This window comes from Mustela putorius, unplaced genomic scaffold (genome assembly GCF_011764305.1).
Source record: "Mustela putorius furo isolate JIRA1106 unplaced genomic scaffold, ASM1176430v1.1 tig00003836_pilon_pilon_pilon, whole genome shotgun sequence".
Taxonomy (NCBI): domain Eukaryota; kingdom Metazoa; phylum Chordata; class Mammalia; order Carnivora; family Mustelidae; genus Mustela; species Mustela putorius.
Window position 1 is genome coordinate 8,875,889 of NW_025421989.1, and position 19,553 is coordinate 8,895,441.

A 19,553-nucleotide genomic window follows, 5' to 3' on the forward strand; every position below is an offset into this window, starting at 1 on the left:
TGTGGCATCTACTGACTGTGTACTCACTCGATCAATACTAGTTTTTGCATTACTATGTACAAGCTATACCGATAGTATTTCATTTTTACAATTAATCATTGCATTCCTCACAATAGTCCTGGCAAGCTGGTTCGTATTAGCCTTAGCTTTCAGAAGATAATGCTGATGTTTCGGGAAGGAAAAGGAACCGGCTAAGTTTTCGATCCAATGTTCAATGTCGTTGCTCTGTCTAAATCTAGATTCTATGGGTTTGTCTTTTGTGGAGTTTTTTACTTCCTGATAGTCATGAAATGGTAGATGGCTGTCCACATTGCTTTATCATGTGTGGGTTTTTTTTTTTCCACTTTAGGGTCTTCATAAATCTGTAAACAAAGCAGATCTGCAGTCCTTTTTTATAGGTGCCTGCTATCTTACTGCGTGTTTGTGTCGTCGTTTATTTAATCCATCTCATACCAGTTGGGTCTCAGAGGGTATCCACATTTGCCATTTGGATAGAAACTGCTAGATTGTTCTCCATAGGGGACTGTTGAAATGAACTCTGAACAGTACATTATAATGCGTATTTCCTTACAGCCTCTTTGACACCTTGTTTTCAGATTTTCAGTACAGCCTTTGGACAGTTTCTTCAGTGAATCCACCAGAAATCCATACGGAATCCTATCCGTTTCTTCTGTTTAAAATAAAAATTTATTTACAAAAGTAATACATTTTTCTCATAGGATATAAGGAAAGACAAAAATCACACTGAAAACCACCCCCCCCCAAAAAAAAAACCCCACCTCGATCCCACAACTGATGGACAGTGACTTTGGATCCCTCCCTCATACGGCTTTGTTATGCCTGCGTACATAGCCTTTTCCTTTTACATAGTCAGTCATGCTGCGGTCACTCCTCTTGTAACCAGTTTTGCTCATTGAATTGTAAATCTTACAGCAGTCAGTCTTCAGGTACCATTTGGGTTTTTGGCTGAATGGTATCCATTGTTGGATTAGCCACCACGGTGGCAACCAGGCTCCCCTTCTCACCTATCATGAGATTTAAAAAGAAATAACCTGTGAAAGTTCCTGGAGTGGTTCCTGCCGAATAGCATTTATTAATCTCATTATCTCGCCCTCTTCCTCTCACAGACTGTTAAATGTCCAAAGGCAGGAAGCCACAGTTTTAATGCCCATGATTCTGAGTGACTAGCATCTTGTACCTTGGTTTCCTCTATTAATTCAATTCACACTGACTATCACTTATGTGCTAGATACTATTGTGAATAATAGAGTATAAGGGTGAAGAAGACCCTTGTCACAGGTGTGTGCCCAGCTTAGCATACCAAGTTGACATCATGTGGTTACCTGGGAGACAGGATTCTGAACCCTGGAGTAGTTCAACAGCTTTCCAGCTAAGGTGGATGCACCCTTGGTTGGGTGAATGTTCGGATGTAGAGCTCTGTATTGCCTTTCTGGGAATCCTTGGCTACCGTGTCTAGTCTCTTATTTTATTTTGTATACTACAGGGCTAATCATAATTGTCCTTCTCCATTCACAGAATTAGAGAGTTCAGCCAGCTAATACGTACAAATGCACTTTGCAAAAAACAAAAGTTCAGTTTAAGGCAAAACTTCATTTGTCACAAATGGCCGGCACTGTGTACGTTTCAGGACTCTTGGTATGGGAAGCAAATGACAGCCAGAAAAATCTTTCAATTTGGTTATTAAAATTATACCCAGATATCTTTTTCTTTTAAAGACTTTATTTATTTATTTAACAGAGAGAGAGAGAAAGAGAGAGAGAGAGATCACAAGTAGGCAGAGAGGCAGGCAGAGAAGGGGGGGGGAGCAGGCTCCCCACTGAGCAGAGAGCCTGATGTGGGGCTCGATCCCAGGACCCTGGGACCATGACCTGAGCCGAAGGCAGAGGCTTAACCCACTGAGCCACCCAGGTGCCCCCAGATGTCTTTTTAAACTCTTGATTAATCATACATTTTTGTTTGAGTCTAATGACTTTGGAATGTATATACCGTTTGCATTTGTGCAGTATGTCAGTAATATTCAAATGAGTTTTTTAACTAACTGTGATTCCCTTTTTACTGTACTTTTTTGTATTTCCTGTTAAAAGAGAAGTGAAATCTTACAAATAATTGGTTGGGTGGTTTTTACTTCTGTCTATGGCTTTGATATTATTCTTCTCTCCAATCAAGCTTTCTGCACATGCACTTGACCTTGATGTGTCTAATAAAGGGTAGTTGGCTAGAAAGCTGTTGCTTCGTGAGTGAGATTGACATACTGTGACTACAGCTGAATTGAAGGCAGAGAGTTATATTCTGAGACAACATAATGCAGCTGATTTAAGATGTGTCTTTGTGTCAATAGCATGATTTTACTGGAGCCAAAAGACTTAGCCAGTCAATTCCTCCCTGATCCCTGGAGACCCGAAACTTTGTAGCAATGGAACCCTTCTCATCCAGTTGAGGCTCAGCAAGGTGGTCAACATAGAAACAAGACTGCCACTAATCATGGAGCTTTTTCAATTTATCCAGAACATTCCTTTATGTTTTGTTTTGTTTAAGATTTATTGATTTATTTTATAGAGAGATTGAGAGAGAGCACACTAGCGGGGTTGACAGACAAAGAAGAGGGAGAGAAAGAATCTCAAGAAAACTCACTGAGTGAGGAACATAACCTGGGAACTGATCCCAGGACCCTGAGCCGAAATCAAGATGCTTCAACCACTGAGCCACCCAGGTGCCCTTGAAAGCATTCTTTATTTATTTGTCTCAATCCCTCTCTAATTCCTTTACCTTAAATCAAAAGGCCATTCAACCTACCAGATACTTTATATATCACCCACTTGTATATTGTGTGACCTTAGGCATTCTTGCAGAATTTTGGATACTGTAATCCTGTCACCACTTAGAGCAATGCAAATGAGAACATGTTTTACATTTTGTAGCATCATCTGTAACACTATATAACCTTGGGGTATTCTGAAAATAATCTCTGTGAGTCCAAAGAGATAAGGATGGTCAAATTCTGGGGAAGAATTGGATTTGGTTGGATTTTTAAGTGCATTGTATGTCCGAGATGAGCAACTGAAGAGACGTGGCTTAGGTTTTACCATATCTGAAATGCATATAAGAGCTCCTTTCTCAGTACCAGTTCTCAAATGATGCACGTTAATTCTGGTTAGTCGTCCAAAATATTATCAGGTATCTAAATAAACCTATATGTTGAAGTCACACTTCATCATGATGCTGTGTAAGTAAGAGGAATTTAGAGTCGGAGGCCGTGGATTTGTTTTGGACATTCTCCTAACTAGCTGTGTCGCAGCAGTAGGATGTGTGCATGGGGAGATTTTTCAGAGGCTTTAACTTCTTCCCCACCATTTCCATCCCTGGTACAATCCGTGAAACACACAGTGCCTGCCACAACATGTGGTCTCTAGTCCAAGTCCATGGCTGCCCTTGTTTCCCTCCAGTGAGGCCAATATGGTACCTCCATTAGCTAAGGGGTAAATTATACTTTCTCTCTGAGTTCCATTTCTGCATATTTAAAACAAAACAATGAATGCTTTAGCATTTTGTTCCATGATGAAGCTGACTTTGACCAAAAGAAATTCTGTATGTAGAAGTGGTGTTTAATCTATGAGGTCAAATACTAAAATTACCTTCATTACGATGATAACCACTTCTAACACAAGAGCATTTGATGAGACTGTTCTCAGTGAGTCAAACACTGGACCTTGGTTCTTGGCACGTATTATTTATCTGAAGAACATCCCTGAGAGCAGATGTTGGTGTTTTTATTTTTACCCATAGGACTAAAACCCCGAGAGGCCAAATGATTTACCCAAATCATTTGAGTAAAGTTTGAAGGTTTCAGTGGCAAACCTGGGTTTCGAACTTTTGCATTGTGATGGAAAGATCGATTCTGCTTATCTGAATTCAGGTTTCAGTGGAAACTTTGAGAAATTGCGGGGTGTCTTGTATATTTGTTTTCAACCAAAATGTTTTGAACCCCAAGTCTCCATCAAGGAAAGTGGTCAGAACCATGTATTCTTCCTTCTGTTTCTTTCTCGGGACAGCTTTAGGTGCTGAGCAGGGGCCCTGATGTCATTCTGTCTCTGTGTTGGGGGTAACTTGTGTCCCCGGAGATGTGTGGCAGCATCCATGCCTTGTACGCACTAAGTGCCTCAAGTGTCTCCCCTCTCCCCCTTTGGGACCACCTCACTGGTCTCCAAAACCAGTATCTTCCTGGTAGCAACCCCCACCCTCCACCCCGCAGGTGAGAACCACTGAGACAGACTAAGTCATTCTTACAGGTGATGAAAATTAAATAGGGCGTGTTTAGAATTTGGGGTCACAAAGCTCGTTTGGGACAGCATTTGAATGTGTTTGTTCAGGATTGTGGAACCAGACCGCACTCACGGTCCTTCACCTGGGGATAATCCCCTTCTCTCCTCCTGAGTTGTGTTTTTAGCCCCCAAGGTCACTGTACTGGCCTGCCCCTGGTTTCTAAGAGCCCGCCTTCTCCCGGGTAGATTGGCCTCCGGATTGGGTCCCGGACTTAGAGGCGGGCCCACGGGTGGAAACAGGGCGTGGCTTCCACCTTGGGTCCCAGTACCGCTAGTGCCGCAGCTCTACCCCTCCACTTCCTGGCTGCTCTCGCTTCATCTAGTGTCTGAAGATCTTTTCTGTCCAGGCCCTCTTCGATCTGTTGCAAACAATAGATGTGAGAAAGCACAGCATTGCAAAGCAGTTCAGCCAAGCGGCCGGGAATTTCTGGAATGACTGAAATAGCCCTGGCAATGTAGGTCGCTATTTTGAAGGCTGAGCTAAGTGTTTGAAAGTGGTTCGCACGACCGTGATTTCGGGCTGCAGTGACGGAGCCTGCGGTCGGTCGCAGGCAGTCTCAAGGTGGGGCCTGGGAACCGTGGAAATTGGCCTCTCTACCGGGGATCACACACACAGCTGGGGTTACTGGTTCCCGGGCCCAATTTTCTGATCTTTTCCTCTGCCTTCGGAACAGCTGAACTCAACTTGTGACCTGGGAAGAAGGTATAACCTGGCTTGATTCAGCCCCTTATCACCCTGCCCTTGCCCGTCGGGAAAGGAATAGAGGCCCGAGACATTCACCCTTCTAACACTTCTAACACTTTGAGAACGAGTAGAGCCACCTATTCCTGCCTTACCCCCAGATGCCTTATTGTCTCCCGCGTTCAGCTGAGATTTATTTAGCAGAGACTTTTTAGCACAGATGGTATGAAATGACCTCCAGAACTAATTTAATATTGTTACGAGGCCCTGGTCCTCTTAGCAGCGTTTATAGAGGAGTCGCTGGGACCAAGGGGGTTAGAGGTTGAGGAACTTGTTGAAGATTGTGGAAAAGAATCGGCAGCGCCTGGATTAAAGGGAGTCTGATTCTCAGTGGTTAGCGAAGCTGAGTGGGCCCCAGCCTTGCCTGCGGGCCTTTTAAACAGAAATTGCTTGGTCAGCTCTGTCACTGAGTGTTTTGTGTTTTGGTAGGTCTGGGGTAATACGTACGCCTTGGTGGCGCCCCTGCTGTCCCCGGGGCCACACTTAGAGAACAGGCTCTTGAGCTGCCACACCATACTGCTGTGATTCAATCAGCTCAAAAACAAATATAAAATGACTTTGACCAGTGACTGGCCATCTTGGGGTGAAATACCAATGCCTAGGCTTCACCCTCCGGGAATAGGACTCCAGTGGCTTGGCCTCCATCCTGGGCAGTTGGACTTAACAAGTTTCATCACGGGATTCCAACCTGCTGCAAGGCTTCACGTTGGGAATCACCCATTTGGGCTGTGGTTAGAAAACTTGAATGCATTTAGAAATCACTTGGGGATCTTGATAAAATGCAGATTTCACGTCATGCCAACAACCCAGTAGATTCTAATGCTGTTGGGTTGCCACATGACCATGGACTAGTGTTCTCCAAACCCCATAGCCCCTGTATAAAATATAGGATGTCCGGTTGAATCGGGATGGTTTTTTTAAATCAGTATTTCCCAATATTGTATGGGTCACCCTTACACTAAAAATTATTCACCGTGTATTGGAAATTCAGTTGACATGGGCATTCTTGTTTTCTTTTGTTTCATTTGGACTGGTAAATCTAGCAATCCTGTTCAAAAGAGAATTATGTGAATTGCTGGTTTCAGCACACACACCCTCATTCTCTCACTCATAGATTCCTAGTTCTAAGCCAGACCTGCTAAATCATAATTTCTAGGGTCTAGTTATCTTTATAGTTATCGAACAATGTGAGGTGATTCTTGCAGCTAAATCTGAGAAATAGATCAACGCCTAGCTCATGACTGCTTGTAATCCCCCTGTTATTCCCACAGATATGTTTGGAGGGTATACTTTGGTTTGAAGCTAGTCCGGGAGCTGAGGGTGCTCCTTATCACATCATAGACTCTGTGAGAGTAGTATTTGGTCCCACGATTAGGTGAGGGTAAGTCTTAAGAATTCTGGGCTATGATATTTTAGTTCTGTAGGAAAGCTGCCTTTTTGATTGGTGGAAGAGAATCTGAGTATTCAATTATTTAAGGTGCTAATGTTGAGTTTGCAAATAAAACACAGGATGTCTTGTCAAATTTGAAATTCATATAAATGATGAATGCATTTTTTAGTACATGTAATGCCCGCATATTATGTGATATCTTCTGATGCAAAAAAAAAAAAATGTTGTTTATATGAAATTCACATTGAACTTGATGTCCTATATTTACATTTGGCAAATCTGGCAACTCTAGGCTGGAGAACATTCTAGAAATGATCTCAGTGGCGCCAGCCTGCTTACCATCCTCAGTCCTGCTGGCTCCTGAGCAGCTTTGCAGGTTCCTACTTACGGAATAGTCTTTGTTCTCCATGGAAGTTGTCAGAGCAACTCAGAGACTAATAGGAACTTGGACGAGAAAAGTAAGACCTGGGGCGCCTGGGTGGCTCAGTGGGTTAAAGCCTCTGCCTTCGGCTCAGGTCATGATCTCAGGGTCCTAGGATGGAGCCCCACATCAGGCTCTCTGCTCAGCAGGGAGCCTGCTTCCCCCTCTCTCTCTGCCTGCCTCTGCCTACTAGTGATCTCTGTCTGTCAAGTAAATAAATAAATAAATAAATCTTTAAAAAAGAAAGAAAGAAAGAAAAGTAAGTCCTCTTTCAAAGAGGAGAAATACCAAAGGTGTCAGTGCTCGGGAAGACTGCCTAGGAACTCTGAATGGACTCTTTGAGAGATTGTGGGATATAAAGGGTGCGCATCTCACACTGGGACCCAGAGTCAGCATTTTTTCCAAACATGAGGAGTTGGGCACAGAACTCTTGTCAGCAGAGGTAGAATATCTAAATCAGAGAGGCCTCTGGTACACATCAGTTAAGTGATCTCTACTTTTACAAGCACTGGCCCCATCTACACTCTGTAAGATGCGAACTGTTGTATTCCTGGTGTTAAAGACTGTGTCTCCCAGTAGTTCTGGGATGGGCCAATTTAGAGGGTTTGGTGAAGACACAGAGGATAGAGCCAGGAACGGAGGTGCCTAGAAAAAGGGAGACCAAACAATCAGCTTATACGGCCACATATTGTTGGGTGGACCTCCAGCAATCCCACTCATAGAAGCAGGAACCAAATCCTTCCACAGTTATGACCCTTGTCCTTGAGTCTTAAGACTCTTAGGTTTAGATATTTAGGGTGTTATTCTTTTGTTCTTTGAGCATTTTAATTTGCTAAATTGCATTCATTCCTTTCCAACTCACATATGACAACACATTAACAGACATACAGACATAACTGATTTTAATTATTCAGTTTTTTATATCAAACAATGTCCTGGAAGGGAAGTATTAAATTAACATTTGTAAACGTGTCTAGTATTTGCACTTCACTGGGTGTTTCATGACAAAAGTCTTTACTGTAAAACATCATCATGAAGTGCTTTTTTCTGCTTTCAGAACATACAGTACAGGACAGAATGTACTTTATAACAAAATTCAGGCCTACTGATACCATATTTTACATGGCAGTTACATTAGGAAGCCCGTGTCTTTCTTTTAGTGATTTAGACATTGGTGGCTGTGGCCGATGAAAGAGAGAAATACTGAAAAGAAGAGAGAGTCTGTTTTCAGTAAGGTAGCCTTCTCTGGTAATGATTAACGTTCTGATGCAGGCCCTCATTTAGTCATCTAGTGTAAACAGTTGCATTCTCTACAAAAATAGTCTTGCTCAAGTATTCCTTGTGTTACTTCTTACCGTACTGTTGCTTTTGGAACACTTTTTAATAGCAGGATATGCTCTGTTCACTTGCCTAAGGGCTTGTGTCCTTGGTCCAGTCTTAGGAAGCTCTCCACATGTATTCTCTACTACTTGGGAGAAATTGGTGTTTATTTTTTTTTTTTCCACAGGATGGCAAGTTGAAGGGTTCTCCAACTGTAGGGAAGCAGCCCATTCTTATAAAACCTAAGAGGAAACTGCCCCTGCTGACTTTCGTGCGAAGAAGAGGAACAGAAACTGTTGCCCTTGTCTTGTATTTTAATAGTCTAGGGGCAAGAAAGGCTCCCGTGGTGGGATTTTAAATCCGCCAGCCCTGCTTTAGATTTGTGACCTTTGCTCACCACATTTCATGAAGGATGTGGGAAACCTGCAAGGAAGTTTAAAAAACAGCAGCAGAGGTGGTTTAAATGTTGTGAGATCCTTCCCGTCTAGAAGTTGTCCTAGAGATGGGCTTGTTTCACCTGCCTGGAAGGGTTGGGTTCTGATCAGATGTGTGCATTGGCTGTGAGGTGGGGGTGAGCTGCCCTGTATTCTGGGGGATTCAGAGGTGCCTCCTTTCAGAAACGGTGACACCCTGTCCTTGGATGCTTGCTGCGGAGGAGGGGGAGTGCTGCTGGCTTTGGACGGCTGCCCACACAGAGTTGTACACCTTGTGCGTGTGGTCCCTGGGGCCCTGTCAGAGGCTCCCTGGTGCTCTACTCAGATGCTGAGCACGAGGCCCCCTAAATGTGAGTCCTGCTTCCCCAACCCCCGCCACGTCGTTTGGACCCCAGTTTGCAATCTGCAAGTGCCTGGAAGATCTCCAAGGCCATCCAGAAATTCACGTGGTGTGGGTAGACCAAACAGTGAAGGATGTTGGCTGATCCAAAAACGGCACTTGGTATTTCCTCTTGTGATTTTGCTCTGAAGCAATTTTCAGTGTTGTTGAGCAGAAGGTGGAAGTTCTGGAGGTCCTTGGTGGAGAGGAGTGGCCAGGACTCAGCCACGCTCCAGAACGTGGGCTTAGTATCTGGTTGGAGATAGTGACTGTGCCGCCCTGCCTGTCCCAGTGGCTTGTCACGTGCAATTACTTCACCTCTCCTCTTGCTCTTGGGAGGGCCGGCTTCTAGAAAGTTCTCCATAGCCTACCCTTCCCTTTTGCTGATGATTGAGATTCAGGGTTTGAATTGCAAGTGTAAAAGCAAATGTGTAGATTGTCTCTGCAACTTAAATGGAGAGTTTGTCTCTGGGCTATAGCTCACTTTGACAGGAATGTGGATAATATAAGTGGAAATGTTATGCTTGGGTCAGGGGAGGCCAGGGAATTGTAGCTTCCAATTATTTGCTTCATATCCATAAAAACAATGTTTACATATATGTGTTGTTATGGCATGCAATATCTATCTGCCACACTTCCTGATGTCTGGGGTCAGGAAGTGTAGTGCAATGATGCCATTGCAAAATGTATGCAAAAATTTTGTTTAAAATGGATAACGTGTCCTGAACAATGTTACTTAATCTTTCTGAGCCATTTGTTGTTTCCTCATCTGTAAAATGGAATATGTGTAAAGGAATATATGTCCTTACCTCAGGAAGGAAGATAGTATAAGGAGAACTAATGAGCGTAGTACCTACTGTAAAATCATTCATTGTATTTATTCATTTAATCAGCTGAGCATGTAGCCCACAGTTGAGAGGAGCAAATCCCATGCTCCTTCTGGTGTTTTTCTAAGAAGAAATGTTTAGGAGTCAGGTGTAATGATGCTTTTCTTTCTCTCTCTCTCTCTCTCTCTCTCTCTTTTTTTTCTTTTCCCAGCCACAGGACGAAGTCTTCTGGCTGGCCACCTCCCTCGGGCACCTGGGGCTTGAACCAGGTGCCACCCTATGGATGGGAGATGACCGCGAACCGGGATGGCCGAGACTGCTTCATCAAGTAGGTAGAACTGATGGCTTGAACTGTGTGGAATCTTCTACCTGTTCTTTGTCTCTACTTCCAGCCTTGACTCAGAATTAGCGTGCCTCCATTTGGGACTCATAGACATTTGGAGGCCATCAGTTGAGCTGCTTAATCTTCTCTGTCTTCTATGTCTTGTGACTTGCAGTTGCTTCATAGTTGGTGATCTGCCCTGTTAGGCTGATAATTCTAGGGATAGTAAGGTCATTCTGAGAAAGAGCGAAAGTGTTCTTTAGTATATCCAAGGCCAGTGGTACCCACTGTCTGAGGCTAGAACTAAAGTTGAACAATTTCCATTGCTTTGTAGAATTGGTCAAGATAGAAATGTTACTGGGTTATTCGTAATAAAAAACATGAGCTAACAGAATTATATGCGTTCCTCTCGCTGACACTGCCTAAGATTTTGGACTTTTTTTTTTTTGCTTTTTTTTTTTTAATGTGTTAAAATGTATATAGCATAAAGGTAAATTTTGTTTAATTTTAACTTTCTGGGGTGTACAATTCTGTGACATTTAAATACATTCAGAACATCGTACAACCATTAGCCACTGTCCATTTCTAGAACTTTATCATCATAATGCCCAACAGAAACTCTGTACTCATTAAAAAATAACTTCCCATTCCCCCTCCTCCCTCTGGTAAGCTCTATTTTACTTTCTTTCTCTATGAATCTGCCTATTGTAGATATCTTGTATAAGTGAAATCATGAAGTATTTGTTTTTCTGTGTATAGCTCGTTTCACTTAGTGTAATGTCCTCAATGTTTCTTCCATGGCATAGAATATATAACTGTTTTGTTCCTTTTCAGGGCTGAATAATGTTCCATTGTACATAATCCATTTTACAGATAACCTTGTGTGTTTAACCATTCTTCTGTCATTGGAAAAGTGGGTCGTCTGCACTTTTTGGATCTTAGGAATAATGCTGCTGTGGCTAGTGCTTCCTAAGTATCTGTATAGGTCCCTGCTTGTAATTCTTGTGGATATATCCTAGCATTGTACTCACTGGATGATAAGATAATTCTATGTTTACCTTTTGGAGGGAACCACCGAAGAATTTTGGAGGAATCAGTAGCCCTAGTTCTCTGGTTTTTTTTTTTTTTTCAATTGTATGAGATAAGTTTTCCTATTGCACTTATCAAAAAACAAGGGCCCACCCTGCTTTCTTTTACAAGCTATGTGCAGCATTCTTAAGTAAGAGAATATTTAAAATAAATTTTAGGGGCACCTGGGTAGCTCAGTTGGTTAAACGTCTGTCTTCAGCTCAGGTCGTGATGCCAGGGTCCTGGGACCCATCCCCACGTTGGGCTCCCTGCTTAGCAGGGATCCTGCTTCTTTCTCTCCCTCTGCTGCTCCCCCTGCTTATGCTCTCTCTCAAATAAATAAATAAAATCTTAAAAAAAGAAAATAAAATACATTTTAGATCAGTAAGCATGTTTGATCCTAACCGAAAAAATTGAGTTGAGACTGGATGCCAAAAGAAGCATTTTTCAGACTACAGGCAGCATTTCTTTGCTCTTGTCAATCTGACTGTGGACTATGAGCAGACAGGGTCACGGTGAGGTGGGGGATCATGTTTATAAAGATAAAAAATCTTTCTTACGATTGTTTTTGGGAATTTGGTCTTTGCACAGCCCAGCACCTCCAGGTGATTATGGGAGGCAATCTATGCAAGAAACATATGAACGTTATGGTCAGATTTCCAGTCTTTGCGGCCCAAGTCTCCCCTCTTTCTTGAATTTCCTGTGAAGGGGAGAGCAGCTCTCTTCAGAGTACAATTCATTCTTGAGGGCCTGGCCTTCTGGGAAGTTTCAAGTTGCCCATGACCCTGACCCACTACAGGGAGCCCGTGGGCAGTGGCCTTTGGCTCTTCAAGGCTTTCCTGAGGGTGCCCTACCATAGGAACTGCACTGGAATTGGCAATGGGAGTAGAATCTCCCAGAAAGCACAAAGACTGGAAGAAAGACCAACAATTCTGCTTATACCCTAGACTCTGAGATGTTCATTTCATAGTTTACCCAAGTGCTTTATATTGCTGAAAAGATGATATTTTGTCAGATTACATTGTGCTATCTATTTTGTAACATCATTATGAATTCATGTAATTGGCTCAGTTGAGCTTGCCTAGATGCTTTGACTCAAAACAATAAGAATTTCTGCCAAAGAAATGTACTTTCTAAAAGATTCGGATTATAAATTTATGGAGGTATATCTTAGACTTTTCCAAGGAAAATGGATTTTTCTGTTTCCTCATCGGATTTGGGCTCCTGTGCTTTCCAAACCAGTTAATTAAATGGAAACACAAACCAGGGCCTGTTGGTCATAGAATCCCAGCTAACTTGAGCCACGTGCATTTCACTTCGTGTCCTTGACATTTTTAAGGGCAAGGCCACATGTGAATGTAACATTTACCCTGGCCTACTGCCAGCTGTTGAAACCTGTTAAGAGTAAATCAGCAACTTCATAGAGAAACCTGCACTGATCACTAAATAGCAACATTAAAAACGAATGTCACCAGTGTCACTTTTCCCAATCTGTAAGATGATTTTTTTTTTTAAGATTTTATTTATGTACTCGAGAGAGAAATACAGAGCGTGCACACGGGTGCGTGTGCTTATGTGCCCAAGCTGGGGGAGGGAAAGGATCTCAAGCACACTCCCTGCTGAGACCAGAGCAATACCAGGCTCGATCTCAGAACGCCAAGATCATGACATGAACAGAAATCGAGAGCTGGCCTCTCAACCTATGGAGCCACTGAATCTGTAGGATTTTTTTAACTGGAAAAGTTAAGTTTCCATAGCACTCTCAGACTCATTGTTTTCAGATGTGAAGAACAAGTACCTGATTTCAGAGGTGTTTGTTCTTTATCCCTAGTGGGTTTTATAAATGAGAATCATTCCTGTGGGGTTTTTTCCTTATCTACTGAGTTCCCTCCATTACAGAGCAATACTCTAATTACTCAAGTTTCTGTCGACCTCTGGTTTGCAGTGTGGAGTATATCTCTGCTCATTAGTTTTGTACGTTAAAAGAACAATTTGAAAATTAAGCTGTGGCTAGTAATTAGCACCTTTGCATTTAATTTCTTACTCTTTTACATATTCTCTTTGAAAGATGTTAGATGTCTCTTTTTTTATCTTGTCATAGGATCCAAATGATATCCCAAATCATACAATTGGTTTTGATGGTGGTACAACTACTTTCAAGTTATTAATGAAGCTATGGGAAGATCCAGGCTTCCCATGTTCAAAGTTAGAGTCTTCTAGCTCAATAATGAGCTAATTCTATCTTGATGAGTCCTTCAGAACACAGCCCACGGTAGTTAAATGTGTTCAAATTTCGTGTTCTTTTTCCCATCCCCAATTATTTAGAGTGGAATCAATACCTTAAATTTTATTTTTTAAAAAAGCTGGTAATGCATAGGATTAAAAAATTAATGCCATCACGCACATATTAATGAACACTTAAATAACATTATATAGACAGTAGACTACTGGTTATCAGTGTTTGCTGCACTTTGAAATAGGGTCAGGAACTGTAAAAAATCCTGATGGCTAGTTGTCTTAGTCTTTTGGGGGTTTATAATAAACTCTGAAAGAGTGGGTGGCTGAAATACAGAACTTTATTTCTCAACAGTTGGAAAGTCTGAGAAATCAACCATCAGTGTGCTAGCAAGCCTGGATTCTTGGTGAGGGCCCTCTTCTGGGCTTGAGGTGGTTGTCTTTTCTCTGTACCTTGACATGACACACAGAGAGAGGGATCATATCTCTAGGTCTCTTCTTAGAAGTTCCCTAATTTTATCATGCGAGCTTTACCCTCGTGGCCTAATTACCACCCTCTCCTCAATAGCCCCACCTCCAAATACCATCATTCTGGGGATTAGGGTTTGAACAAATGGATTTTAGAGGAACACACACATTCAGTGCATACCCTGGATCTTGGGTAGAGCCAAGAAATAGTTTCAGGTTCTCCTCCCGAGGACTGGCAGCTGCCTCATTGCATTTTCCCTTATTTAATTGATGAAATATTGATCCTATTTCCAGATGAGAAAAGTGAGACTCAGAGTCATCAAATGGTTTTCCAAATGTCTACACATGTACCTGGTCAAATACACCCAACTCTGCATTAGAAAAGGACAACTTTTGTTAGTATTGTCAGAAAAACAGGAAATACATGTGTTTGAGCAACAGTGAATATTGTTTATGAAACATGGGAGATGTAGAGGAAGAGTTTGTCAGTTTCCTGTTATGACCATGTAAGCAGGGGAAGTGAGAGAGTTGGACGGGAAGAGAGAAACTGGAACTGGAAGGAATGACTCTCAGGAAAGAGTGTCCTTTTAAGAAAGGGGCGAGAAAGGGAGAAATGGAAGGAAAGAGAAAGAAAGAATTATAGCGAGTTTGAGGCCCTCTGCAATGTTTGCTCTAAACAGCATCCATAAATAACAGATGTCCGTGTGGTTGTGAATCAAGATGCATAAAGCTTAGATACAGTTGTAGATAGAAATGTAGATATCAACAGAGCTCTTGATTCAGATACACGTGTAGTTGTGGATATAGTTACAAATGGATATAGCATATAGATGATATAGATCATATGTGTGCAGATAGAGGCGTATAACCCTGTCTGCCCTGGTTTATGATTATCGTTCTGACATAATTATGGATAGCACCTCTTTTGGCTCCTAATGTGATCTGATATAGATAAAGCAAGTTCAGAAAATTCTTGTGAGACCAAAGATTTCATTGAACCTTGACAACTGACCAGGAAGATAGTGAGCTACATTGAGGAATCTACTTTTTGGGGAGAAGGTGAGGCTCCCCAGGACTGGGCATTGCCACATCCTCTGTGTAGTCAGACTAGCATTTCTTCCTCATCATCAGAATATAAAGCCTCAGTTGTTTTGGCTTTGTATTGGAGTCTAATGCATGCTATGCCCCCTACAATCCATAGCCTTAATCACCATCCCAGCAACCACGCAGCCCTACACGCTCACCACCACCTTTCCCTGGCTTACCCTCCCCATTCAGCATCTTTAGAAATGGCCCATCCGCCGGGTGGTCTGGTCATGTGCTTCCTTTAAAAGCACTCCTTGGCCCTCCCAACATACACCCGCCAAACATTATTGAACATGAGTGTATGCTGAAGATACCAAGATTAGTAAGACAATTTCCTACTTTCCATGATCTTAGAGTACAGTGGAAGTGATGGGCCTGCTGTCATTCTCAACTGTGCAAGATCTGTTTTACCTCCTTAGAGACATATAATACATGTTCTAGAGAATAGGGAGCAGCGAGTTCCTAATATCCCATTTCTTTGTTAAACAGTAAAAACACTCTGGTTGGACTTTGCGGGTCGGGAGGGTTAATACAAAAGAAGAAATGTCCTTCATGAATTTGAAACTTTGGCTTTTGAAGATTGAAAGGAAAATTAAAACATGGTCAAAATTCATATTAGAGCACTTGTTGGCAAGATCGCTGTTAATGAAGAGCCAGCCCAGTTGGAGTCTGGGGATAGCAATTGCACGTGGGAAAGGAGACGGGAGGGTCATCGCAAAAGTACATGCCCTCATTTTCAAGTTCTGCATCTGAAAGGCTTGCTGCTCTTCCTCCTCTGCTCCTTCTCCTCCTTCTTCTTCGTCTTCGTCTTCATCGTCGTCTTCTGCAAGCCTACAAAAAGTAGCTCTGCATGCTTATTGGACCAGACATACTGTTCTGTTACTCTGCCAGCAATTCCCATGGTGGGCAATTAAACCGAGTCACTATCTTCTGAATGCAAGAGAGTTCAATCCTGAAACCTGAATAGTGGAAATTTGTAATGAGATGTGGAAACTTCCACTCTGTTCTCCAGGATGGACATTGCCCATCGTGGGAGAAGTCTAGCCATTCCCAACTGCCAGTCAGTTCCGTAGTCAGTGTGAAAGGTATTTTTGACTTCTCTAGCTCCAGGAGAGAATCATCTGAGGAAATGCAAGCAGCGTATGGGTCCCACCTCCCCGTTTTGTTAATCCCAAGCAGAATCTTCAAGTCACTGTGATAGCATTTTGTTGTTGTCATCATGGAAATAGAAACAGCAAATCCTTACTTCATCCTTAAGTTTGAGCCCCCAAGCAGTTCCCCTGGCTTTACCTAATATGTCCCCAAGAGGGTTAATCTTGGGGTTTTTTTTTCCTTTGCTTTTACCCCAAGATTTCAGAAGAGAGTCTGGCTCATATTCTGTGGGTCAGTCCCTTCATTTGTTCCATTTCATGAGCTCTTTTAATGTTTTCCTTTTCTGAAAATTTAAAGTTGTAAAGCTGGATTTGGATACTGTGGTAGCCCCCACCACCCCCTGTATTATTTTCATATTCAAAATGGCACATCCATTTCCTACTTCATTAATCCAAATTATTAACCAGCATCCAACAAAGGACAAATGGATCTGAGCGATTACATAGGCGGTTACCCTTTGATTCTGGGAATGAAATACCAAAGTTTCTTTGTGGAAACTGGAAGGTGTGACATGGATGGAAATAGAGGAGATTTATTCGAGCTGGGTTGATGGATTATTTGGGGACTTTTTAACTGTTCAAAGAGTTACAAATCGGCATTATGTTCGAAAAGAGGCGGTGTGCCTCGTTTTTTGGTTTCTGTGATGAAGAACACTTAAATAAAACATACTGCTTCCAAGGACACACGATGAATTCTTCACCAAATGCAAATAATTGCCTCATGGCAAAAGCAAATGCCGTTGAGTTAAATGAGTTCCCGAGGAACCCAAGCATCCACTTAAGCGAGGGAGGTATATTATAATTTTGGAATTGGAGGAACAAAGTAAAAGTGATAATATCATTACATGCAATGAAAGGTAATTACGTCCTGTCAGCGCACCAGCTTCCCTGGCTGAACATCGGGGGCTGTTTATTCCCTTCACTGAAACAGGTTTGTTTTCTTTCATATCTGACAAAGCACCTATCTGCTGAGTTGGTAATTACTCCTCCCAGCTAGCACGTGAGTCTGCAGAGTTGCCGGAGCCCCTTTGAAAAGTAAGGCTTTGGAAACGACTGTCGTTCCGGCTCTAACTTGGCATGTGGTGGAAAGGGCGATGCGACCCAGTCTTCGCCTGTATCAGTGGCTCTTCCCATCTTGGGCGTTTGTTCTCGAAATGTGGCAGGGTCACATAACCGATCCATCTCTCTTGCATCAATCCCTCAAACTCTCCTGGCTTTTTTTTTGTCCAGGAAGCCAACAGAGCTGAAGGTTTGGTAATTGCCTGAATTGCCTTGGGCCACTTAGTGACAAAGAGTTGGGACACGCATGGCACGCAGAACTGTGGACAGCCGGTTTGGTGGTGATCAGGATTGGTTCTTTCTTCTCATTTTTTTTTCATTTTTGAGCACCCTCTAGGGATGTACACGAAGTGGGTCACAAAGGCCATTCAGGATCACAGGGATAGCCAAACTGTGAAAAGCAGAAGCACCTGGGTGACCAGGTTTCTGTCACAGCCTGTAATTGAAAGAGTAGCTTGAGGCTGCTACCACCTCTCGATTCTTTTGAGTGGCCTTTGGAGCCCTTCTTTCTGGCTTGAGCCAACCCTTGCAGAGAGCAATTTTGATGTCCTCGCCTAAGGCTGGGACACAGGCAGGAAATTCTGGCCGGTGCCAAGTGCCAACTGGCGGGTGTGGGTGTTTTTGCCAAATAAATCGACTGAACTTAAGAGGACACAGTATCACGTTTGTGGCAGGTGTCCCTTCGTGACTGTCTGCACCCCCGCACCAAGGAGAGGAGGGCTGGATCTACAGTGCCTCGCTGTGGTGTCCCAGGGGTCGGGGACCACGCTCCCTGCCAAGCCCTTGTCCTCTCTTGCCTCTCACAGCCTGAATAAAACCTTGTTGGCAATGGCCACTTTCTGGAGAGGAGTCTCTTCCCTCGCAAAGCTGATGAGAAGTGGCACTGCTCTTTTGTGCCAGTGGACACACGGATCAGCCTGCGTCGTGAGTAGGCATGTCACTCCATTGTTTTCGTGGAGTGTGTCGCTCAGCTGCTCCAAGAGCTTGCGGTTGGCCACAGCTCAGGCTGTGATGGCTAGGAGACACTCTCTAAGCAGACAAGTCGATCTTAAAGGGTGTTGGTCAGTGCACGGGGCCAGCCCCTTAATTGTCAGCACCCATTGCAAAATGAAAATAAGTGTCCCCTTACTCAAGGAGCAAGATAAAAAAGAGGAAAAAAAAGAAAAAAAGGAGCAAGACAAATACACTAAAAATCTACAGGGTTTCCCTTCTTTTTGTGGTCTGTCAATATTTCATAATTGTTTATTTGCCTTTTGTCACCATTCTCATTAAGTTAAAATTAGAAGTTTTAATTTATTAGCATGAATATTACTGATGATCCTTCGATGATGCAAAGTGAGCTTTATATGCAAACATGGGAGCTTCGCCCTCTGTGCAGAATCAGTGAAATGGCACAATTTGTATTTCATAGCTTATACACTTATACGTATTTCATTCCAACCCCAAAAGTCGAAATGGTACATAAAATTAATTTAACGGTTTTTATTTTACTTCTCGGTATGAGCACACTCTACCAAAACTCCCTACTTTTGGCTTGCTGTTGACTGTAGTAAAATTGCAAGGAAAGGGCCCTATCTTGCCCTTTCCTTCTCTGTCATCATTTTTGGTATATGTTTTTGGCCAATATAGGGAAAGAATACAAGTCACAAAGGATATGACAGGATTGTTCATTCACTCTTGTTTCTTAGAAGGCTATAAATGCTAAAGACTGATTAGCCTTCACACCTCACCTCCCAATCTCACCTCCTGATTTCTTTCTTATAATTTTTTTCATGTGGTATTTTCCTTAAAGGCCTAGGAAAGAGGACAGGTTGCTTTTAGCTCGCGACTCTCTCAGAAAGTCTTCTCTTTGCCTTGTTATGGATGGGTTTTCTCATCAAAAGGTACATAATTTTCTTCCTCCACTCTTAGCCTTTTTTTCTGTAGGCCAAGTCAGCAAACGTTTTTCTGTAAGAGGCCACACAGTAAATATTCTAGGCTTTGGAAGTAATGTGGTCTTGGTCACAACTCAAAGCAATTGACAATGATCATGGCAACTCTGCCACTGTAGTATGAATGCAGCTATAGGAAATATGCAAATAAATGGATGTGGTTGTATTCCAATAAAACTTTATTTACAAAAAGAAACTGCGGGCCACCTTTGTCCTATGGGATGTAATTGTTTTCCAAACCTTACTCTGGAGTATCTTGCATTTGACCCCATTCTTGTATTTCTGTTTCACTGTCTGATAAAGTTATAAAACCCTCCCATGAGATGGGAAGTTGCCATTAGTTTTATGTATGACGGAAATTAGCATAGACATCGGTAGAG

The 19,553-nt window shown here is 42.6% G+C and overlaps 1 protein-coding gene across 2 annotated transcripts in view; it reads left to right on the forward strand.

Moving 5' to 3' along the window:
* Nucleotides 1-19,553, forward strand: part of FRMPD4 (FERM and PDZ domain containing 4) — a 539,182-nt gene that overhangs the window by 340,756 nt on the left and 178,873 nt on the right. For both annotated transcript variants that reach the window (XM_004758833.3, XM_045089289.1), the window contains exon 2: nt 10,065-10,181. In XM_004758833.3, coding sequence (XP_004758890.1) covers nt 10,065-10,181 — 117 coding nt within the window. The remainder of the gene's footprint in view (nt 1-10,064; nt 10,182-19,553) is intronic.